The sequence below is a fragment of the Hyaena hyaena genome, unplaced genomic scaffold (genome assembly GCF_003009895.1).
Source record: "Hyaena hyaena isolate Hyena2069 unplaced genomic scaffold, ASM300989v1 scaffold_546, whole genome shotgun sequence".
NCBI classification, from domain to species: domain Eukaryota; kingdom Metazoa; phylum Chordata; class Mammalia; order Carnivora; family Hyaenidae; genus Hyaena; species Hyaena hyaena.
In genome coordinates, this window is record NW_024081179.1 from 1,252,129 (window position 1) to 1,276,045 (window position 23,917).

At 68.8% G+C, this 23,917-nt stretch overlaps 1 protein-coding gene across 1 annotated transcript; it reads right to left on the reverse strand.

Moving 5' to 3' along the window:
* Window positions 1-520: 520 nt before the first annotated feature.
* AKT1 (AKT serine/threonine kinase 1) lies at window positions 521-21,090 on the reverse strand. Its single transcript, XM_039255817.1, has 14 exons — window positions 20,840-21,090; window positions 18,173-18,310; window positions 9,168-9,296; window positions 6,064-6,175; window positions 5,784-5,931; window positions 5,542-5,673; window positions 5,405-5,470; window positions 4,228-4,296; window positions 3,982-4,107; window positions 3,783-3,911; window positions 3,486-3,700; window positions 2,886-2,973; window positions 1,638-1,740; window positions 521-1,418 (listed from the first exon to the last, which is right to left on the reverse strand). The coding sequence occupies exons 2-14, from the start codon at window positions 18,216-18,218 to the stop codon at window positions 1,339-1,341; spliced, it is 1,443 nt and encodes a 480-aa protein (XP_039111748.1). The 5' UTR covers window positions 18,219-18,310; window positions 20,840-21,090; the 3' UTR covers window positions 521-1,338.
* Window positions 21,091-23,917: the final 2,827 nt, after the last annotated feature.

Here is a 23,917-nt window from a genome sequence, read left to right on the forward strand (position 1 = left end):
ACGTCGCTTCCCTCCAAAGCACCGTGTAGGGTGTGGTGTCTGCTGTGTGTTTGGGTCCCCGACAAGCTGTTGTGCTGCCCATGGCCTGTGCGGACGCCTGACAACAGAGTCCCCAGGGCCGCGCCAGACGCCCTGCCCAGGGCCACCATGGAGTCCAGAGACAGAGGTGCTTCCGGCCATTCTCCAGGCCCACGCACCGGACCTACAGATGTCCCGAGGCCCGGCCACACCCGAGGGGTTGAACCCACGGGAGATGGGGTGCCCAGCAGCCCTGCACCATTCCGTTCCCTGCCGGGCAGCGGGCTCCTTGTCTGGGAGCGGGCGGCCGCCGGGCATGTGCCAGGAGCTGCCTGCAGCACGTCCCGCTGGGCCGCAAGCGCCCCTGGACCCAATGGTCTCAGACGTGCTGGGCAGGCAGCGGCTGGAGAGGTGGACGGCGGGGCAGAGGCTGGGCGCTCCCCGTGCACACGTGGGCCGGCCCGCACGCTCTGCTGCCCGCCACCCACCCAAACAAGCCACGGAGTTGAAAAGCAGTGTTTATTGAGGAGTTTGGAGGGAAAGTCTCATAATAGTAAAAATAGTAAAGTTGAATGTAAAAAGCGCCCTGGTGCAGCGCGGGTCCGGCCCGGAGGCACGGGGGGCGCACCGAAGGCCCCTCCAGAGGTCGTGGGGCGCGTGGCGGGACAGTGAAGCTTCTCTACAGAAGAGTGCTACCTGGGGACACCGTCGAGGAGGTGCCCCAAAGGGAAGAGAGGGCGGGAGGCAGGGGTTTTCTTGTCACCAAGATTAAAAACCCCAAATGCACGTGATCGCGTGTTACACAGCAACGGACTGCAGCCTCACTTCTCGGCCTCCAGCCTGGCCTCTGCCCCGGCCCTGGTCAGGAGCCGCTCCCCGGCGGGGCGTGGGGGGACCGGGCCAGCGCGTCACCGCCGGCTGCTTCTGGAGCCCCCGCGCTGGGCCGGGACAGATGGCGGCGGGGACGGCTGGCTGGAGGGGCGAAGGCACAGAGCCCTCCTGGGCTCCCAGTTGCACGTGGCTGCAGAAGTCCTTGACCGTTTCCTATGTGAGTCTAATCGTTCTGAAGGCCAAGGCCACGTCTGGAGAGCTAGATGAAATAAATTAAAAAGACTCGCAGGACCCTTCCCTCCCAGCCTGGCCCGGCTGGGAGGAGACCCCTCCAAGGCGGGCCGCCCAGCCCGCAGCACGAAGGCCTTCCCATCGCGCTCCTCGGCAGCTCTTCGGACGGGGACACGGGCTGGGGATCGGTCGTCCGGGAGGCTTCCTCCCGTTCCCCGAGGCCAGCACCGGGGCGTCGGGAGTGCGCTGCTGGCCGCCTCAGGCCGTGCCGCTGGCAGAGTAGGAAAACTGCGGGAAGTGAGGTCTCCGCTCGCTGTCCTCACCCTCCACGGCGTCGCCTGCGGGCGGGGGCACACTCAGACCCAGTGCCGGGACTGCGGCCGCCGCGCGCCGGGGGAGAGGGCCCTCTTGACGCCATGAGCAGGGACTGTGCCCTCCCGCCCCAGAGGGACCCTGTCCCGTGGGCACTGCGGCCTGCTGGGGGCAGCCCCTGACTTGTGCAGTCTGGAGAGAAGGGAAGAAACAGACATGGGGGGTGCGGGGGTCCCACCCCTCACCTTGGTCGGGGGGCGTGATGGTGATCATCTGGGCCGTGAACTCCTCATCAAAATACCTGGTGTCTGTCTCTGAGGTGACCTGGGGCTTGAAGGGCGGACTGAGCTGGGGGGGGGGGCAGGAAGAGGGAGGGAAGACAAGTTAAAGGCCCCCCGACTTTGCACTAAGCCCCAGGGCTGCCCCTCCCACCCCGGAAGTGCTTCATGTCTCCAGGCAGCAGGAGACAGGGACGGGGCTACAGCAAGGAGACGTGGGGGAGGGCGGTGGCCCTGCACACCCCCCCACAGGGGCGCCTGCAGGGGGCACTTCTGCGGGACCCTCATATCCCCAGGCGGGAGGGGACAAGTCCAATTTTCTTCCCTTTTTTCATTTTCTTATAAAGTGGGAAGGGAGGAATAAGAACACCATGCAGCAAGAGGTATGGGGGGGGCTCCCAGCCCCACAGCCCCACCCCAGGTGCCACGCACACCCCTTCCTGACCACGGCCATTCGGCCCAGCTCCCAGCAACTTCCACTTTGATCACCCACGGTCCCTCGACCCACCTAGGCCAGCAGGTAGTATTCCCCTACAGGCAGGTTCAGAGAGCCCGCCGCAGCCCCGGCGGGGGGGGGGGGGGCACCCACGGAGCAGCTAGACACCGCCACGTGCCCACGCAAGCCCCAGCTGGGTGCCCTGGGGCACAAAGTGAACCTGACCTTTCCCCAAACCACAGAAGGCTCCCAGGGCCCTCCCTGGCCGGCTTCCCACCAGGAGATGAGGCCAGGCCTTCCAGCGCCCGTGCCCGCGGGGGCCTCGCCCTGCGGGGCTTCCCACCTGAGCGCAGGGCCTCCCGGCCTCACGTGCGGCTCAAGGACAAGAGTGCAGCCGGCCGACCGAGGCTGCAGAGCGGACGCCCCGCGACAGAGGACGCGCGTAACTGCAGAGGATGTGCAGGTGGGAGGAGGGCCCTGCAGGCCAGCACCGCCCCCCCCTCCCTGCCCCGGACTGCAGGGCTGCCCCTCATGACCCAGCAGGGTCTCTGCTCAAGGCAGGGCGTGTGGCCTGCGACGGGCCTACAGGGAGGGTGCAGCGGGAACCCACGAGAAGCGTGTCAGGAGACAGGGGCCCAGCACGCCCTAGCGCAGCCTTCCTGAGCTCAGGACTCCAGAAGTCTGTGCGCACGGCTCCTCCCAGGGGGCTGGGGGGGAGGGAGCTGACCGAGCCTGGGGAGGGGGCGGGGGGGGGCGCTGTGCACCAGGGCCCTACACACCTTTTTCTCATACACGTCCTGCCACACGATGCTGGCGAAGAAGCGGTGCTGCATGATCTCCTTGGCGTCCTCTGCGCCCCCTCCCAGCCTGCAGGGGAGACTGGTCAGTGCCCGGCGCCACCTGCCGGCACAGGGCGCAGGCCACTCACCGGGCCCTCCTCCCACTGGGTGAGGCCGGGCTGCCTGATTGTACTGGGCAGTGGGGTCTCTGGGGGTCAGGGGACAGTACAGGAGGGTCAGTGTGGTCCTGGGAAGGGTGGGGGCTGGTGAGGGGGGACAGTTCAGTTCTGGGGGTGGGGTTGGGGGACAGTGCAAGGTGACAGTGTAGTCCCGGGGCAATGGGGCCGGCGCAGCCTCCCCGGGCGCCAAGGCCTAGGCCACAGCAGGTGCAGCACACTGGGTGGGGTCTTCCTGAGCCCATGTGGAGGCTGCGAGGGCCGGGCCACACTGCCTGTCTGGCCCCAGCCGGCTCCCGTCGAGGACACTGTGTCGGCCATCATCCTGGCCTGGGAGGCGCTGAACTGCTCCTAAGGGAAACCGGGAGACGGGGGGCGGCAGGGGGCGCTCACCGGCACTGTCGGCTCAGGGCCAGGGGCTCACCTCTGCTTAGGGTCCTTCTTGAGCAGCCCCGAGAGCAGGGACTTGGCCTCCGGGCTGAGCGTGCGCGGGAAGCGGAGCTCCTCCATGAGGATGAGCTCGAAGAGCTTCTCGTGGTCCTGGTTGTAGAAGGGCAGGCGGCCGCACAGCATCTCGTACATGACCACGCCCAGCCCCCACCAGTCCACCGCGCGGCCGTAGTCGTTGTCCTCCAGCACCTGGGGGCACGGGGGTGCGCGGTCACGGGCCGCCCAGGGGCCCCGGGGCGCCAGGCCGGCGGGGGGCGCAGCAGGGGCACACCTCAGGGGCCAGGTACTCGGGCGTCCCGCAGAAGGTCTTCATGGTGGCGCCGTCCTTGATGCCCTCCTTGCACAGGCCGAAGTCGGTGATCTTGATGTGCCCGTCCTTGTCCAGCATGAGGTTCTCCAGCTGCGGGGCGGCCTCCAGCTCAGCGCCAGCCCCTCCCCCGCCCGCGCGCCCCCTGCTCGCACCCACCCACCTTGAGGTCACGGTAGACCACGTTCTTCTCCGAGTGCAGGTAGTCCAGGGCGGACACGATCTCGGCGCCGTAGAAGCGCGCGCGGTCCTCGGGGAAGACGCGCTCCCGGGACAGGTGGAAGAAGAGCTGGGTGACGAGGGCCACGGTCAGGGTCACGGGGCACGACCTCGGGGCACGGGGGGGGGGGCACGGGGCGCCGTCCCTGCGCCAGGGAGGGTCGCCCAAGGCTCGCAGAGGCCGGCCTACCTCGCCCCCGTTGGCGTACTCCATGACGAAGCAGAGCCGGTCGTGGGTCTGGAAGGAGTACTTCAGGGCCTGCGGGGGGAGCGGAGCTGGAAGCGTGCCCCCCGGGGCCCCGACGCCCGCAGGCCGGGCTTGAAGAAGGCGCGGGGGTGTGGGGTGTCGGCGGCTTAGGGGCCGGCAGGCTCCGGCACACGTGTAGAGGCTCCCTGCAGGGCCGCGGAGCTCTGGGCTCCAGGCCACCGACGCGGGAAGCAGGATGGTGGCTGAGAGGCCCCCTCCCGCCCGGCACCCCTTCCTGCCTCACACCACGGCAGCCTTGCTTTAAAAGGAAAGGCTCCAAGGACCACGTATTCCCCACGAGGGGCAGACCCTGGGCCTCACCCAGCAGCCAGGGATGCGCCCCATTCACAGGACTCACGGGACCGGAGACCAGCTCCAGCCCTCATGCCGCGTCCCCAGCTCTCCAGGCCCCACGCCCTGTCCTGTGGGGAGCCCGCAGGAGGGAGCCAGCGGCCACCGCCTGAGTTGCCGTCGACTGTGACGAGGGGCACGCGGAGGGGAGGGCGGGGCTCGAGGCCGGGCAGCCACATGAGGGGAGACCCCCGGTGGGTGGGCCGGTCACGCCTCATAAGGAAACACTTGAAGGAACGTGAACTGGACAGAAGCAAAGGGGCAGCTCTGCTTTGCCGCTGCGTTGGCTCAGGCGGTGCCCTGGGGGTGGGGACGCCGTGCTGAGCAGAGGGTGACAGGGCCTGGGGGGTCCCCAGGAAAGCCCGAGCGGTGCCCGGCCCTGGTCCCAACCCCCCAGGCGAGCAGCAGCCCGTCCACCGCACTGCTAACTGGCTTGCCCACACCTTCCTGGGGGGCCGGGCCAGGGAACCACTTCTAGGTCATTCCCGCCACTCGCAAAGAGTTTCCATACACCCCTCCTAAGCCAAGAACCCCCCGACACAGCGACCCTCCTAACTGGGGCCTCAAAGGGGAAGCAGCCAGAAGGTTGTGTGCAGAAGGGTCAGCGTCGGGGGTGGGGTGGGGCTGGGGCGCCTCAGGCGGATCCCTGCCCCACCGTGCACAGCAGGGTCAGCCCCCCCGCAGCCCCCCACAGGCCTGAATTCTGAGCACAGTCCGGCCCCATCTGCGCCTCCCATCCTGCAGACGGCTTGCGCCCCCGGGGACTCACTGTCAGGAAAGGGTGCCGCGAGTTCTGCAGGACGCGGTTCTCCGTGAGCGTGTGCGCCACCTCGTCCTGGAAGACACGGCCGTGTGAGCCGCCGCCCACCGCCCGCCCCCAGGCCACCCTGGCCCTGCGCCCCCCACCTTGGCCACGATGACCTCCTTCTTCAGGATCTTCATGGCGTAGTAGCGGCCTGTGGCTTTCTCCTTCACCAGGATCACCTTCCCGAACGTGCCTTTGCCCAGCAGCTTCAGGTACTCAAACTCATTCATGGTCTGCAGGCAGCAGGCGGGCGCCTGGGGTCAGGGGCCGCATGGGGAGCCCCGCGCCCCTGCCCCGCACTGCCCCCGAGGAGGGAGCCCTGCCAGACGGGGGAGGGCCTCACCACGCGGTGCTTGGGCTTGGCCAGGGACACCTCCATCTCCTCAGCCCCCGAGTTGTCGCTGGGTGAGCCGGACCGGCAGTCCATCATCTCCTCCTCCTGCCTCTTGAGCCCGTCGGCCACCGTCTGGATGGCAGTGGTCCACTCCTCCCTGCAGGGCGGCCGGGGGAGGCCCTGTGCTCCAGGTCCAGGCGCCGGGGACGCCAAGGCCTAGCCCCCTTCCCCACCGGGGAGCAGGACCCTGCGCAACCCCTCCCCCGGCCCCCGCGCATCTGTCTCGTACCGCTCCTCAGGGGTCTCCACGTGGAAGGTGCGCTCGATGACCGTGGTCCACTGCAGGCAGCGGATGATGAAGGTGTTGGGTTTGGGCCGCTCTGTCTTCATCAGCTGACACTCTGGGGGCGGGGCTGGCAGGTGAGCGGCTGTCTGCACACACGCCCCGCCCCCAGGACCCCACCACTGACCCCACCACCAGGTCCTGGGAAGCCCTGTCCCATCCCCACGCCCATCTCTGGCTTCCCTGATGGTACAACGGGGCAGGACCCCTGTTCTGGCCCCGACGGTGTGCTCTGGAGGGGTGACGCACCCCTGCACGGCGGGCAGAGGCTGGGACTCCTCAGCCTCCTGGGCCATCTTCTCCCCTAGCCATTGGGTCTCTGAGCCCTTGCAGTGCGCCAGACCACAGCCCAAGTGGCCAGAGGTGGGGAGTCTGGGGGGCCCCAGGGAGGGGCCGGCGGGAGGGGAAGCTGCTGGCCCCTGAGCAGGAACCTGCTGCCATTTTCCCAGCCACCCCTCCCCCCCCATCCCGGTGTCCAAGCAGGGCCAGTCCCAGGGCAGAGGCTGGTGCTGACTCACCCGGGCAGAGGCCGCCTGTCCTGGCAGATGGCTGGAGGACATGACCCTCCCCTGAGGCTGCTCAGGCGGCACCCACCCCGCACTGGTGACACCCGCCCCCCCCAGAGGCATTCCTGATGCATACCTGGAGCACACACATCTGGAGCACAGACATACTCCTGGAGCATGCACACACCTGGAGCACACAGACACACACCTGGAGCGACACACACCTGGAGCACAGACGCACACCTGGAGCACACAGACGCACACCTGGAGTACGCGCACACCTGGAACACACTGACACACACCTGGAGCACACAGATGCACACCTGGGGCACGCAGAGGCGCCTGGAGCATGCGCACAGCTGGAACACACAGACGCACACCTGGAGCACATGCACAGCTGGAGCACGCAGACACTCCTGGAGCACGCGCACAGCTGGAGCACACAGACGCACACCTGGAGCACACGCACAGCTGGAGCACGCAGACACTCCTGGAGCACGCGCACAGCTGGAGCACACAGACGCACACCTGGAGCACGCGCACAGCTGGAGCACACAGACACATGCCTGGAGCAGAGGGGCTGTGGGGGTGCACCAGGCCCTGAGAGATGGGGGGAACGAGTCAGGGGTGCTGAGAAACCCTCGGCCAGCCGGCCCAGCCCGTGGGAGTGGACAGGGCCTCGGGGCCTGTGTGGGGGCTCCCGACATTCCAGGGCCTGGGCCCTGGCAACCTCGAGGGGCCCTCCTCAGGCTCAGCAGAGTGTAAGGAAGTAGTGGCAGGGCCAGGTGCCAGGAAGGGCTTGGGGCCGGCCTCATGGGGATGGTGGCCTGTGTCAACACAGGGTCAGGGGTTGGAAAACCCTTCTTCTCGGTCCTGACACCCCCGCACTCACCCATCAGAGACCACCAGTCTCCCTAGGGTCTAGGTGCCTGACACCCATCCCAGAGCCTGGCTCCCCAAGCCCTGGAACCCCTCCCCAAGGACAGGTCCCCATCCTGTGTGGCTCTGCTCCTTGGCTGGCGCTCCAGCTGGACCGTGGCCTCGTTTCGAGGCCCCAGCACCCGCCTCGTCCCCCCGCCCTGCTCGGGGAGCGCTCTGGATGGTGCCCACCTCCCGTGCACTTCCGCAGCATCCCCTCGCCACCCCACTCGGCCCACAGAGAACATTCCTTGGGCCCCTCAGGCCCTGCCAGCAAGGTGGCGCCCACCCCCACCCTGCCAGGCCTCCTTCCTGAACCCCCCCACCTGGCCCCAAACAGGCAAGCACTGGGGGGACCCCAGAGGCACTGAAGTAAGGTCCCCCACGTGGCCACCAGACTGCAGGGGACAGTGGCACCTGCCGCCCTGGTCTCCCCTCACCCCGGGGCCCCGACTCTAACAGCTGCTGTGTGGAGGCTTGAGGATGGGGTGGGGAGGACTCACAGGACCCAGGTTGTGGTAAAGCCCCCCTGGCAGACCCCCTCCCTGGCTGGAGGCTTGCGGGGCCAGGACTGTGCCCTTGGGGTGGGGCTTGCTGGCCACACCCATTCCCCTGCAGCATGGGGCCAGCACCCTGGGGGGGGTAGGACAGCCAGGGTGCTGGCGCGGAAGCCGTGAGCCCCTCCTGTCTGCCTGCGCTACCTCGGCCCAAGGCCGCGGACCGGAACCTCCACAGGCGACGTGGAGTAGCTGCAGGCTCCGGGCTCCCAGGCCGGATGAAGGCAGAGCTCGCTGGAGATGGAGGTGTACGAAGAAGCGCAGGCCGGGGCCTGGACCCCCATGGCAGGCACTGTGCTCGGCACCCCTGATGGCGTCCCAAGAGGGACCCAGCAGTTCCGCCGGCTCATGAGCCCATCCCGCACTTCCCGGCTCCCCGCCCGGCCTGGGGCCTGGTCTGGCCCCGGGCAGAGCCGGGCTCCAGGGTGGAAACAGACCACCAGAGAAGGCCACTGGCTCAGCAGCCTGAGGCAGGGGCGCCCCTGCCATCCCCCTCGTAGGTATGGAACGAGGCCACAGCAGCACCGAGTTTAGAAAAAGTGCCAGTTTGTGCCAGGCCAGCTACGCTGTACCCACCGACTCTGTGCCCCCCACACTCCCCACCCCTGCTGAGGGTAGAAGCAAACCACCGCAGGGCCAGGCATCTGGGGGTGACTGAGGCTCCCAAAGCTGGGGGTCCCTCACGCACTCTCGTCCCCACCCAGAGACTTTGTGCAGAGACCTGGGTGTGCCCCATCTGGCCTCTGGGCCGCTGGCTGCCGCAGGCGGGGCTCTGTCCCTGCTCGGCCAGGCCCTCTGCCCTCCAGAGCCAGAGTGCCCAGAACAGGTCTGGGGTCTCCAGCCTTGGGACTCGGCACAGAGACCTCCCAGCGGCCGGAAGCAACCGCTCGCTGCTTCCCGAGATGATTCAAAGCCAGCACCACCCAGCCTGGTCCCTGGAGGCCGCTGGCCCCACCAGAGGCCCTGGGGACCTGACCCTGGGCTGCTGGGCGCGAGAGGACTCCTGTCGTCCCGCCCACCCACTCAGCCCTCCCCGGTTCCAACCCAGGGTGGCCGTGGGCACACTCACGAGCCACAGAGAAGTTGTTGAGTGGGGACTCTCTCTGCTCCAGGTCCTGCGGCCGCTCCTTGTAGCCAATGAAGGTGCCGTCGTTCTTGAGGAGGAAGTAGCGGGGCCGCCAGGTCTTGATGTACTCCCCTGCGGACACGCGCTCGGTGAGGGCCCCGGCCCCCCAGAGCCTGTCCCTGTGGCAGGCTCACAGCTGGCGGTCCCAGAACGGGTGTGCCAGGACACTGGGACTTGGGGACACTGCCCGACTCGCACGATGAACAGCTGGCCCCATGTGGAAAAGGGACCAGGCCACAACTAACACGAGTCTGGCCCAATCCAGAGGGCCTTTCTGGAGGAGGCGCTGCCAAGCCGGCAGGCCCCAGCAGACAGTTACAGCTCCCCACCAGGGCTTCAGGAGCTCTCCCCACTCACTCCGTCCCGCCAGGTGGCGGCCACGACCGTTACTGCCGAGACAATGGCGAGTGGACTGCCGGCCAGAGCTGGGCCCTCCCCAGGCCCTGGGAGGGGGCCTGCACCCAGCTTTCAGGGGACAGCAGGTGAGACCCAGCGCCCTTATGCAGCACGGGCCCCGTAGCCCCTCACCTCCCACGTGACCACTTGCCCTGTCCAGGGGCCCAGGGCGGTCATAGGAACCGCGGGAAAGCCAGACCCAGGAGGCGTCTACACAGCCTGCAGGCGGAGGGACCCGCCACACTTGACCCCTGCGCATCCCACCAATGGGTGGCCCAGGTGCTCGGGGAAGTTTCCCCCAAAGTTTCGCCACATCAGCCATAAACAGGCATTCACACTTAAGAGCCAGAGCAGATGTCCTCTGTGATATTCGAGCGACTGTCATTTTTCATACTGACACCCAGAAAAAAAAATGTTTCATTTACATTTTGCCGAGCAAGGGGTTTGAACAGCGACAGAGAACTTACTAATTAGACAACGGCTTTGTCAGAGGGGCCACTGGGCAGCAGGTGGGGAGGGGGCTGGGGTCCCCAAGCTCGGGGCCCCAGGGGAGGGGGACGAGCAAAGGCCCCGCCCCCAGGACCCAGCAGCTCCCCATGTGCTCCGCCCCCACTGTCGGGGCCCCCCCCAGCCAGGGGCCTCCGGGTGCGACCCAGCCCTTACTCCTCTGCACACGGGGGTCCCCTCCAGGCCCAGCCCCACCGGCAGGAGGCGGACCCTCCTAAGGCCAGCACCCTGCCCCCCGCCCCAACTGCACCCGGTTCTGCCGCCCCCCCCCCCCCCCAGGCGCTAGGAAGGCTGGGCTCAGGCCCCTTCAGGTTGCTGTCTTCCTCCCGCACCCCTGCCGGGACCCCGCCCAGCCACACGGCTCCACCGGGCCTCCCAACGGGGCAGCGGGGGGGCACAAGCAGACTGGGCTCCGGGGCCTGTGCACAGCCCCCCACCCGCGCCGTCCCGGGCTGCTCGCTCCCACCCGCCTGCGTGCCAGGCTGGAGCTGTCGGCCCCTGATGGAGTGCCTCTCTTCCCGCCAGCTGCCGCTCCCCGGGACGCTAACTGAGCGGGGAGAGAGATGAGCGCCTCACCCGCGCAGCCCCGAAAATCCATCTTGATTCGCCAACTGCTGCCGGCCCCCACCGCGCCCGGCACTGCGCCCTGTGCACGCGGCCGGCACGTGTGTGCCTGCTCAGCAGCGCCCACGTGCCCACGGGGCCTCGGTTTCCCCACCCGTACCTGTCCAGTGGCGCCCACCCCACTCCAGGCACAGGAAGGTTCTGTAACCCAGCACTGGGGTGGGGGGCAAGGAAGCGGCTCTGGTGGGCAAGAAGCCGAGGGGCAGACACCCCATCTGAACGGGCAGGGGCCCGGACCCTCCAGCAGCCCCCACGCCCGGGGCTCTGAAGGGGGGCCACGTCGGCCCCCAGCTGCCCCCCCCCCGCCTGGGCCCCACATGACACGCAGGTGGGACGGGGGGCAGGGAAGGCGGCCTCGCTCAGCCCCTCACCTGGACAGCCCGGCTCACAGAGCCCTTGGGAGGGCGGGGGGACTGGAGGGGACGGGGGCCAAGGCTCTGAGGCACACAGACCCCTCTGCCCAGCCAGGTGCAGCCAGGCGGTCACCGGGAGGCCAAGGCAGTGCTGTCTGCGTCCTGGGCCGCGTCCTGCATCTGAATGAGTTCAGCCCAGACAAGATTCGGGGCAGGCGACCAGCCCAGGTGGAGGGGGGCCCCGGAGCCCTGCTCCCTCCCAAGGCTGAGGTGACACAGGATGTTAACGAGTGGGGAATGCAGCCACCCCTGTCCTCAGCCACAGGACTGGGGTGGGGACAGACACTTGCCAGCTGCTACCGCTGGTGGGGACCTCAGAGCCTTCACTCCGGGCACAGGCAGCTGAAAAACAGGGAGGCCGGAGTCTGGCCTTCAGGTCACTACTCCCTAAGTGGGGGTCCCCACCACTCCCCCGGGACAAATGCCCACCCACGGACCCCCTGGGAGCTGCACAGTGGGCAGTGGGGCCCTGCCAGTCACAGCCAGAGCCCAGGACCCCCAGAAGGGCTCTCCACCCACTTGCCCCACCCCGTCCCACCGCAGGCAAACGCTTCAGACCGAAGCCTCGGAGTCCCCTCCACACAGCTGGGCAGCCCGGCCACGAGGGCCCCCGACGCCTGCAGCCAGGACACAGGAGCCAGGGCGAGACTGGGGGGCAGGTGGGACAGGCAGCCCCTCAGGGTTCTCTCAGAAGCCCAGCCCTGGGCCGGGGTGGGGACGGGACCCATACTGCCCATCGGAGACCCCACCCTGCCCGCCACCAGAGAAGGGGGCCTGTGCCCCCCCCAGCCCTTCACTCCCAGCCAGTCTGCTCCCAGTGAGGGCCCAGGCATCCTGGCTGGGGGCGGGGGGGCAGTCGCATAGGCTCGGCCAGGCCCCCCACCTCCTCCTGCCCCCTAAGGGACTCAACTCCTGGCATGGGCCCCTGTGGTGTCCCTGTGTGTCCTCGCCTAGGAGGGCCCTTCCAATAACCCTGCTCACCTGGGGGGCCAGCTCATCCCCAGGAAGATTCTGGAGGGCCCGTGCCTCCCGCAGCCCAGGTCACTCCAGCAGGGCCACAGCGCCCAGCCCCGGGGACGACGCAGCGAGAGGCTGGCGGCCTGCCCCCTCCGTGGCTCCCAGCCGTGGGGCCCGAACCATGCCGTGCCCCACAGGGACCCACGCTGCAGGCAGGCCGGGGTTCCCAGCACACCCCAGGCCTGACACCCCAGAGGCCCCCACCTGCCTGGCCACCACACCCCGAGCTCCGCGAACATTCCCTCCAAGTCTCTGGTTCTCGGGGAAACTGCTGGATGAACACTTTGCCGCGGCGGTGGCAGGCGGCGGCTGGCAGGGTGCCAGGCGGCACCGAGCTGTTTCTCCACAGCGAAGCGAGCCCCAGCAGGCCCGGGGAGCGGGCGCCAGCTGACAGCGGCGCCCGTGCGGTCCCCTGCCGCCAGCACATCCATCGCAGGCCGACAGCTGCCGGGCGCCCATTTACCTTCTCCAGCACAGTGAGCAAACGGCCCTGCTGACGGCGGCCCATCCGTCGCCAACCACCAGGAAGGGGGCAGGCTGCGGGCGGGCGCCGGCGTGGGTCACCTCGGGGGGCCCAGCCTGCCAGGCCTCTGCCTGCACCCGAGCCAAGGTCCCTGTGTCCCTGTCCCACCAGCCGGCCACTTCAGGCTGACCCTGAGGGCCCCGGAGCCCCGGGAAGCCGGGCCAGGGCAGGGCGGTGTCACACCCGCCCTCGGGCGAATCCCACCAACCTGCCCCTTGAGACTAAGCCTTTCTGGGGGCAGCATTCACGGGGCCCACCCAGAGGCAGGGCTGGATGAGAAGAGGCGTCCACCCTCTGCCCCACAGAGGGGCGAGGCGTGGAGGGCATTTGCCTCCCCGCCCCCCCCCCCCACGCGGCCCCTGAGCCTGGCTGGGCCTCTCCTCACCATCCCACCCAGTCGTTCCGGAAGGCCCACCTGGCAGGCAGGGAGTGTTATGCCCACTAGCCCCCAGGGAAAACTGAGGCCCAAGTAGGGGACTCTCAAGGTCACAGCTGGTGAGCAGGGACCCTGGTCCTGCGGCCCAGGCTAGACTCGCTCCTCGACACCGGCCGCGCTCTTCACAGGTCTCTGGCTCTGCCGTCGAGGGGAAAGGCCCACAGAGTCACGGCCCAGCGCACACAGGGAGACTCAGCAAGGAGGGGAAGGCGCCGGGGGCTGCTCAGCGCCCAGCACATCCAGCCCCGCCCCCAGGCGCAGGCACCTGCCGTCATCTCAGCCGGGACCTCACCGTCCTTGCAGACCCCACGTCGTCCTCGGGCACCGAGCACCCCCTGACGCAGGCCACAGGGGCCGCCCCTCAGTCCCAGCCTGCCTGCCGCACATGCCAGGTCCCCCTGGGATGGCCCCTGTGGCCTGGTCCCCACGGCCTCTGCCCTAGTCCAGGGGCCCCCTGCCCACGCCCACTGTCTCACTTCCGGTCTCCCGCCCCCGGCAGCCCAGACACCCTCACTGCCGACCCAGAGCCCCCAGACCAGGGCACAGCCCCACTGCCCAGGCCCTGCACCAGCCTGGCGCTGTGCGCCTCCCCCCACCCCGCCTGCCCCCAGGCTCCCTCTGTGAGCCGGCCGCCAGGTCCCCTGCCTCACCTGCCCGCTCCGTCCAATGTGCACCTGGCCTCCCACACTGGGGTTCAGTGACCCGGTGGGGTGAGGGTTTGGGGGCAGCCACAGCCTCACCCCCATGAACAAGCATCCCAGGCGGCTGGATGGTCGAGCAGGCAGCCCCCCCACCCCGCCCGTCAGTCTACCAGCTTCACTCCTATCTGCTGGCACCTTGGGCCACAGGCCTGGGGAGAGGGGGCTGCAGGCTCGGGGCCCACCTGGGGATGTGTGGACCCAAATCCCGAGCCCAGAGATCCAGGTCCAGCACCGGGGTTATCAGAAGGAACCCCCCCAAACCAGGCCATCGACTGCAACAGCCCTGAAACACGTCCGGTATTTCTTAGGGGCAGAGAAGCAGCCCTGAGAAGGCAAGGGCGGGGGGGGCGAGGGCTCGGCTGGGCAGCAGGGGTGCAGCTCCCAGGTCGGGCCCATGGCTCACCCAGCGCGGCCACCCCAGCCCGGAACCCCAGGGACCTCAGCCGGCCTGTCCAGAGCCAGATCTGGCCAGGGGGCCTGCCCGTGGGGCCACCAAGCAGGGGCCGGGCACGTTGAGTGGGCAGAAATGGGGGCTCTGCCCACCGTGGGGTGGCCCCGGGGAGCGGGCACAGAGCCGCAGCCATGGGCTCCGGTTACGGGAGGGCCCGCAGGGAGGGCACTGGCCCCGAGCCCGGCTGGGTGTGCCTGGGCAGGAGGGACGCCAGCGGCGGCCGGGCCAGCTCCCACCCCGCGCCAGCCACAGCACTTCTAGGAACCCGGCCTGATGCAACCCAGGCCGGCCTCCCCAGAGGGCTGGTGGCAGGTAGGGGTCTGGGCAGGGGGCTCGGGACCCTCTCCCCTGCACAGTGTGCTACCTAGGGCCAGCTGGAGGAAGCAGAGGCCATCTTGTGGCCCCTGCCCCTCCCTGCTCGTGACCCCCGTCCCCCACCCGGAGCCCAGCTCACCGTGGGGCAGCCACCTGCTAAGGCCACCAGCACAGGCCAGGGGACCCAGGGCCAGGAAGGCAGTGACCCCTCACCCCCCATGCAAGTCACCCCAGCTTCCTCTTCTGCTGCCGCTTCTGCAGGGAGAACCCAACATGCGCACAAAACAGGAAACAGCCCCACCGATGGCGGCCATGGCCACGGCTACACGCCAGGGCCAGCGGCCCTGGAGCACACCTCGGGGCCTGCGCTCCCTCCTAGGCACCTGCCTCGCCCCCGGGCCCCGGCCACCCTGCCCTGCCCTGTCCCAGGGGCAGTTCTGGACCCTCACAGACACAAGGCATTGTGTGGCCTGCCTCGCGGACCAGGGGCCGCTGGGACCTTGGCCACAGCCACGTCAGTGTGGCCTGGACGGGAACTGGGGCCGTCCTTCACCTCGCAGCCAGGAAAACTGAGGCCCAGGAGGCGGGGTGCAGGGTAAGGGAGGGGCACCCACCATCGGCGGTCCTGGCCAAGCCCCTCGCCCTGGCGGCAGCCGTGTGCAGACGATTAGCGGCACGGCGCCCTCACAGGAAACCCCACAAGTCCCTACTCAGCAGGCCCACGGGCCTGTCCCCTGGTGTCTGCTCAGCAGTCACTGCCTCCTTCAAAGGGGAGCCCCCGTGGGGACCCCAGGACCAGGGACGGGGTCAGGGACTGTGTCAGCAAGGGGAAACCACGGTCTCCTCATCAGAGCCACATGCGAAACACAGGGAATGGCCATGGCCACGGCGGGAGACAGGACCAGTCACAGCCGAGGGGGGGAGGAGGGGAGAGAACCATGGCCCCGGGAGCCCACTATCCACCAGGGCGCCCCAGACCACCTCAGCCTGGGACCAGGGCAGGATCCGTGCCAAGAAGGGGCTCAGGGCTGGGGCACCACAGGGCATGAGGCAGGCTGGGACCAACCTGCTAGGCTCCACGATGCGGGGCCCCGGCCGCACCGTCCTGGGGCGGGGGGCGGGGGGGGGTGTCTGCAGTGAAACGCAAGCACACCATGTGCATACGGCACTCGTGCCCGCAGACCTCACAGGTGACCGCTTCCAGGCGGGTCCGCAGAGCAGGGGCGCCCCATGCCCACGGGCCAGCTGTCCTTACCCCACCCTACCCCACCCCACCCCACCCCCGGGGGGCCAGGCTGCTCTAGTGAGCACAAGGGTGCCTGGGGCTGCCCGCCCAGGCCCGGCCCCTCACTGCCTTCCTCCCTGCTCCTGGTCCACCTGGTCCAGCTGGCCTGTCTGAGAGTCCGGACACCCAGGAACAACCACCCAGGCTGGGCAGACGGAGCCCACAGGGCAGGGAGGCCCCAGAGAGCTGCACTGACTCGCGTCGTGGCCTCAGCACAGAGCAGTCTGCAGACGAAACCAAGATCAGCCAGACCTACATCCTGGAGCAGGCCCGGTTTCTCATAAATCATCGACTGTAAGAATCAAGCGAGGGCGCGAGTGTTGGAGCCCTGCTGAGCCCCACTCCGCCATCGGTGCCGGGGCTGGTGGGCTCAGCTGCCCACCGCGTAGGGGGCCGCCATCACCCGGGACGTGTCTGTGTCCGGACATCCAGCTCCTGCTCAGGAAGCCCACCCATGTCCAGGGACGCCCGGCTGCCCCCCATCCCTGCCGGCCCAGCCGCCTCCGAGCCACCCTGAGCCCTCAGCAGCAGGAAGTCACTCCTGGGGACAGGCGCACACTGCACACACGGGGACACTGAGGCCTGGAGAGCTTGCCTGGACCTCAGAACAGGTCAGCACAGGCGTCCCCATGCAGGCTGGATGTCGCGCTGTCCTCCGCGGCTTCTCTGGCTCAGAGCACCCGGCATCAGGACACCCGGAAACAGCCCAGAGGTCACTCCCCACAGCAGGACACTCATGTCCCCAAGGGAGCATGGGACCCCCTCTCCCAGGGAGGCTAGGGACTGGGGGGCTGGGCAGCAGAGCCCGGAGGCTGCTGAAGCTGGCTGTGCCCGGGCCTGGGGCCCGCCAGACTTCTCCAGGCCACCCCCTGCCGCCACCCCAGTCACATACACGAGAAACCGAAGGCCAAAGAGCTCAGCAGATTTGTCCTTGGAGAGGGACACAGTGACAACATAGCCAGGTAGATTCAAACCCAGCTCTCTGGATGCCCCCCCGGGCCTGATACCGCAGCCTCCGGCCCCTCCAGAAGGCGCGCGCCCGGCTGGCTGGGGGTCGTCCCAGTAACTGGGCCGGCGGCCCTGAGGCCCAGGCATCCTAATCGAACAGTCAACAAACGTTTGCTGCTGGTCGCGGGTGGGGGACAGTGTTCCTGTGCTGCGGCCCCAGGCCCCGGAACGGAGGAAAGAAAGTCCCAGCGCCCGTGAAGGGGGAGGGGAACAGCAAAGAGGGCGGCCAGGTGAGGCGGCCAGAGCCGACCTGGCAAAGGGCTTCCAGGCCAGGGACCGGAGCAAGTGAGCACCGGGGGAGGGGACCGAGAAGGCGGCAGGTGCGGGGTTCTCGCGGAGAAGCGAGGCAGCGGGCTCCCCATGGACCACGGGGCCCAAGAGCCCCCTCACCTCCGCCTCAAGCCCCAGCGGGCCGTCCTCCCAGCAGCCCCCCACCCCTGTTCTCTGTCACCCCACGCCTGCCCTGCCGGGGGCTCCTGTGCACCCCACAAAGCCCTGTCTGCAGACCCTGGCCCTCGCCTCACCTCATCTGCTCCATGTCCCAGGCTCCCCTCCCAACAGCCTGTGGGATCCCGGGGTGGGCACGGGGTCCCCTCATGCCCTCGGCTGAGGGCATGCGCAAGGGGTGCCTGGCAGCCAGCGGGCCCGCCAGAGCCTGGGAAGGAGCAGGTCTGGAGGAAGAGGAAGGGGTGTAGCTAATCCCCGCCCTGGGGCAGGAGGGAGTCACTCGCCAGGGGACAACTGGACATGAAGCCTGTCTACCCCCCACTCCCCACCCCCGAACCACAGGGGGCTGCGGGGCAGGGGGCTGTGGCCAAGCGGCCAAGGCCTCATCTCCCGTCGCACTAGGCCGCGCCAAGGCCCTCCCCGGGCGCAGGGCTCTGAGCACGCGGACAGCCGAGGCTGCACGGGCGCCGGGCTCGGACGGCTCGCGGCTCCAGCACACACACACCCGGGCCGGGCCCCTGGCTGGTGCGGAACCACCACCCCCGCCACGCCGCCCCACAGCCCAGGCCCGAGGCGGGCACCAGGCCAGGCCAAGTAACTCTGCCCTGCCCTCAGGAGCCCTCGGGCAGCGCCCCGGGCCGCCGGCGAGCCAGGCCTTGGACGGGGCCCCAGTGTCCTCACTGCCTTCCAGGAAAGCGGGGAGGGAGGCGGCGGTGGCTCTCCCGCCTGAGGGACCCAGCCAGGCGGCCAGCGGGCCAGCGGGCCCAAACCGCCCCACGCCGCCTGAGGGACCCCTGCCCCGGGCCCACCCCCAAGAGCACTGACCTCTCTTGTGCAGCCAGCCCTCCTTCACGATGGCCACGTCGTTCATGGTGCCCTGTTCCGGCAGGGCCAGGCCACCCGGGGCGCTGCTCACCGGCCCCTCTCCAGGGTCTCCCCGGGGCCTGCCGGCGCACCCAGCCTCTGGCAGAGTCAAAGGGAAGTGTGTGAGGTTGTGTGTGGCCCGGGGCCACTCCTCCAACCCCACAGTGAGGTCAGGGAGCCCGCCGCACCCAGGGTCCCCGTCGGGGCCCACCCTCCCATGTGGCCTGCGCCCTTCACAGCCTTCCCAGCCACTGCCGCCCCCCTCTCTGCTATGTGCTTCTGCCGCCCCCAAACCGCCCCCCCATGTGCTCTGCACAGTTCCCTGAGGCCACAGCCGGGCCTCCCCTGCCTCCCCTCCGCCTGGGCTGCAACCCCCCACGCACCTGAGCCCCGGGCCCTCAGGGCTTGGTGCGCCCCCTTCACCCCCAGCCCCAAAGGGCGCTCCTGGCATATTCCAGCGTCCCTAACCTGCCAACCCAGCAGAGGCCCCCTCCTCCAGGCAGCCCCTCTGACTGCTCTGCTCTACACGGCTTGACCTCCCCAAGCTCTGGTGAGGGTCCCCCTGTTCCCACCCATTGGGCCCCAGGCTCCTCCCTCTCGTCCCAGACTAGGAAAGAAGAGAAATCCAAGTGTGAAGAAAACAGGGCCAGGAGACCAGGCATCTGGCGCAGATGTGAACCCAGAGCCCTCCAGGGTGACATAAAAAACCTCCCCTGAAGAAACCCCAGGCCCCTCCTAAACCACAGCACCCCTGTGGGACTGAATCCGGTGCATTCATTCGGCCAACATGTACTAGGCATCTCTGGTTTTGCCAGGCTCGGTGCTGGGACAAAGAGAGGCTCAGATGGGTCCTGTCTGTAAGAAGCACCCAGTCCGGGGTGGTTACAGACCCATAATTACAGCATTCAGGAGGCAGCACACGGGGGCTGCCTGCACAAAGGCAGAGGCCCTGGCACCCGCAGGGGCCCACCAGCAGCCTCCCTTGCACATACTCTGGCCTCAGATCCTGAGTGGCCCTCCCTCCCCATTGCTCCCGGCGGGATGAGCTCCTAGGCATCCCTCAAAACCCAGCTCACACAGCAGCCTGAGTATCCTGGGAAAGAGCAGTCTTCCCACGAGCCGTCCTCCGCTAGCCCTCCGGACAAGCGCTCCTGAGAGCAGGCCCAGAGACTCATCTCTGGGACCCCCAGGCCAGGAAGACCCCTGAGGACCTCTGGAATGGAGCCCAGCATGAGTCCACTGACAGCTGCGTAGACATTCTCCCTCCACCTTACTGGCCTCCTGAGGCAGGGAATGGGGACCCAGAGAAGGTTGCCTGGCACTGACAGTTTTGGGCTAAGTTTAGAAGAGCCGGAAGACCCCAGGCTGCATCTAATGCCAGGTCAGAGGAGACACACTCTGCCCAAAGAAGAAGTGGCCAATGTGAGCAGCAGGCCAGTGGCAGGGACAGGAAGCGAGACTGAAGATACCTCCGAGGACCGGGCTCGGAGCGCCTGCACAGCACGCCCGGGGACCCCTCTGGTGACACAGGTGGGCGTGGCCTGGAGGCAGAGGGCTGCACCCACAGACCTCTGGGTGTCCCCTGCCCCCACCCTGGCTGAAGCAGGGCCTGCTGCTGACAGAGTCGGACAGCTGTCAGCCCCGTGTGTAAAAATATATCTGTGCACACACACAGGGGCTGTGCATCTGCACAGATACGTGCACACCAAGCCAGCACCTGGCTGTCTCCGAGTACAGGCCGTTTCCCACCTACTGTGAGTGCCTTTACCGTAAAGTGTGTCTGCTGGTGTCACTTAAGTAACAACTTACCAAAAAAACTGCCTGTGCTCTTAAAGGGCCCCCTCCGTCTGTCTATGAACTGTACATTCAGTGGGGGGAAGGCAGAACGGAGCCCCACCAACGGAGCCCCACCAACGCACCCCGCCCTTCAGTTCGACCAGGGGCTCTGAGCAGTCAGGGCTGGCCTGTAGTGAGAGACCACGGGCCGTGCCCCCCACCCGCCCACCAAGTCCTCAGGACCCCGACGTGCTCATGGACAAGTTCTCCAGCTGCCACCACCACCCCCCAATCTGGGGGCCAAGCCCCAGATGCCTGCCAGGTCCCTGCCTGGGGGATGGGTGGGCAGCACCTCCAAAGCCCACCCAGGTCAGAAAGCAGTTTCCGGGCCCAGGAGGGCCAGCAGTCCTTTGTGGGCCGGCGGGCACCTCGCCATCGCGGACAACTTTTTGTCTACGGGCAAAGGAGGTCTTCTTCCCGAGGCCCACCCGCACACTTGGACGAAGGCTGCAGCGAGCCTCTTCGAGCGGCCCCTGAGCACCCACTGGGCACCTTGGCCGGCCGGCCCGCGTCGCCCCCTGCCCCGGCCCCCGACGGGCCGCTTCCCCAAGGTCATGAGGGAGGCCGGGGCCGCGGCCCGCGCCCCCGCCGCCGCCGCCGGCCCGGCCCGCGCCCTCCCCGCCCAGGCCGCGCTCGGCCACTTCCTGCTCCGCTCCTCCACCCCGGCCGCGCGCGGCCCGCGCCCCGGGCCCCGCCGGCCGGGAACAAAGCGCCGGGCCGCGGGAGGAAATCCGGGCCCCGGCGGCGGCGGCGGCGGGCTGGCGGCGCGGGGGGGGGGGGGGGGGGACTCACCGGGCGGCGCGTCCGGGCCAAGCGCGGGCGGGCCTAGCCGGGCCGCGGCCTCCGGCGCCCGCCGCTCGGCATCCCCGCGCGCACGCCGGGCGGGGCCGGGCTGGAGGCGGCGGCGGGCGGGCGCTGCTGGGCGGGCCTCGTGCGGCGCGGGGCCCGGTGCTCGTGGCGGCCGCCGGCTCGCGTCCTCCGGCTGCGCTGCTGCGCTGGCTGCGCTGGGCCGGCCGCCCGCCCGCCGCGCTCGGTCCCGCCGCCGCCGCCGCCGCCGCCGCCGGCCCGCCCTCTCCCCGCCCCGCGCCGCCCCGCCCGGCCGCCCGCCCACATCCGCCTCCGCCGCCCGGGGCGCCCCCGGCGCGGCCGGGGCGAGGGCGCGGCGCCGGGAGCGCGCGGGGCCGGCCGCCCACCGTCACCCCGGGCCGCGTGCTCCCCGGCCTCGGTTTCCCGGCGCGTCCGGTGCGCGCTCACTTCCCGGCCCGGTTCCGCCCCGACTCGCGGGGAGGGCCGGTCCGGGACGAACCCCGCGCTTCTGCCTCCGTGGCGTGGGGGCGGGGTAGGTTAGGGTCCCTTTCAAAATGTGCCCCCCCCGCCCGGGCGGGTAGCTCAGAGCTGGGGGCCCCGGGAGGGAGCAGCCAGGGTGACCCCTAAAAGGCCTGATTCGAGGACCCTGGCAAGCTAGCGGTCCCCTGTGGGGGGGGGGGACGGCTGTTTGCAGGAGGCTGGCGGGGGTCAGCTGGGAGGGGTCCTGAAGGCTGGCTGGAATACAGACATGAGGGGGAAGCGGTCATCGACCCCGGGCCGCAGGACTCCCTTGCCGGGGGCAGGGCCCCCCATCCCTGGAGAGGGACTTACTAGAGCCTCCCTTTGACCGGAGGGAAGACAGACACTGACAGCTTGGCTACAAAAGCAGGTGGGAGACTTCCCAGGGCCCCAGGGACCAGCCAGAGCCGCCTGCCCTGAGCTGGACACAGACACCAGAATGCGGGCTGGGTGGGAGTCGCACCCCAGAGAAGGGTTGCCCCAGCGGAGCAGCCCAGGGCCCTCCCTGCCGCCCCAGTCAATGGATCCCCGGCTCCCACAGTTCACTGGGGACTCCAGCCCCTGCACCTGCAGACTCCCCCAGGCACTGCAGGGGACCTCCCACCCCTGACCCCACCCCGCCTGCACTCAGAGCCAGAAGGTTCTCCAACAGCCGCCCCTCCCCCATCCCCGAGGCCTCCAAGTTGATAAAAATCCTTTTGTAAAAGGGAGACTCCAGTTAGCTACCCTCCAGGGATTGGTATGTGCTTTGTGGGGGAGCATTTTCGTTCTTCATCCGGGTCAGAGTTGAGCCTGGGAGGTATAGACGCTTCATCCGGGTCAGAGGCAGGTGCAGCCCAGCCGAACGTCCAGCAAAGCGTCTACACTCAAAACTGGGGCTCCTGCCAGGCTTCCTGGGCTGAGGGGGAGAATTACACTCTTCAGGCAAGGACTCTCGCCTCTCCCCACGCCAGCCCGGAGCTCCAGCTCTGAAAACCCCCAGGGCAGGGCTTTGCCTCCAGGGGGCCGAGTGAGGGGCCCGGGCCAGTCTTCCACCTCTGGGACCCTGGGACCCAACACCTGCCCTGAGGGTCGTCTCCAGACGTCCCACATCTGCCCATCCTGTACCCTGCAAACCCTGGCCCCTCTGGGACTGTCCCACGACACCTACCCACTGCTTCCCAGGAAGGGGTCCGTGCCCACCTTGGTCTCGGCCTATCAGTGCTCCGGAGAAGTCCCAGGACAAGAAGAGAAGGGGTGGGTGGGGGTGGGCAGCCCCTGGGGGTCTGGGAGGGCGCCCTCTCGTGGAAGATGTGGCGGCGGCCCCCCAAGCCGGTCCCGATGGCCATTTGAGGAAAGGCGTCTGGGGCCGGAAGGCCCGACCCGGTCGTCCCAAACCTCCCGGCTCACTGGCCCCCACCCACCCCGGGAGGACTCCCTGCCTGCTCGGCGTGCAGCCCCGGCGCCCGCCACGTGTCTGAGACCCGAGTGAGCCCCAGTCCCCACTGCGGCAGCACCCAGTCCCGGCTGCAGGCAGGGCCTCCCCCACCCCAGGGAAAGCAGAGCTGCCCCTCAAGAACCTTGCTGTGCCCCCCAGACAGAGCAGCAGGATGATCCCGCCAGCCGCCCTGCCCACGCTGGGGCCTCCAGGGAGGCGCTCGGCCACGTGCTCCCCACAAAAGCTGCCGTGGAGGACGAGGACCGTGGCTGCCAGCGCCTCCCGAGCTCAGGGGCCCTGGGCCTGTCACCTTCGGCAGCTGCCAGCCATCCGACCGGGCCCCTGGTCTCAGCAGCAGCTGGAGGGCGGGGCCTGAGGGCAGCTCCCGGGCCAGATGGCCGCCTGGCCAGCTGCATCCAGGGGGCTCTGCCTGTGACAGCCCCCGCCATCCCCGTGCAGAGACTTCGCCGGGCCAGAGAGGGGATCCGAGGGCTGGGGTGGCCAGCTGGGACAGCCCCTCCTGGCGGGGGGGGGGGGGCAGGAGGACCTAAGTCAGGTCTTCCTGCCGGAGAGGGACAGGGGGCCTCCAGTCCCTACGGCAGTGACACCCCGCCTTCCGTGGCTCATCCCTACCTGGGCTGGCCTCCCCGGCTCCCACAGGCAGTGTCCTGACCTCTTTCACCCCCCCTCTACACTGCACAGCCTCTCTCAGGGCCCCAAGGAGCACTTTGTCCCCCCAGCCAGGCAGGGCAGCCCAGGATCTCGGGCCTGGCTGGGGAGCTGTCCGCTCAGACCCCAGGGACAGCCAGCCTCCCTCCCTGCGTCCATGGCCTGGAGGCCAGACCTGGGGAAGCCACGCTGGACAGGTAGGCACCACGGAGCGCTCAGGGCTTGGTTGGACATCCGTCATAGAAGCCACCGCATTCACCCAAGAGACGTTTGTTTACTGAACCCCCGTTTCAGGCCCAGCCAACTTCTTGGCGTCGTGAGATGGCGTGGTCACATGTAGTGGGGAGCACCCTGGAGAAGTCTAAGGCCCAGAAAGCAGCAGATGGACCTGGGGGGGCTCTTAGCCAGGTGGTCAGGGGAGTTCACTCTCAGGGGGAACTGGGGGGCGGGGGGGGGGG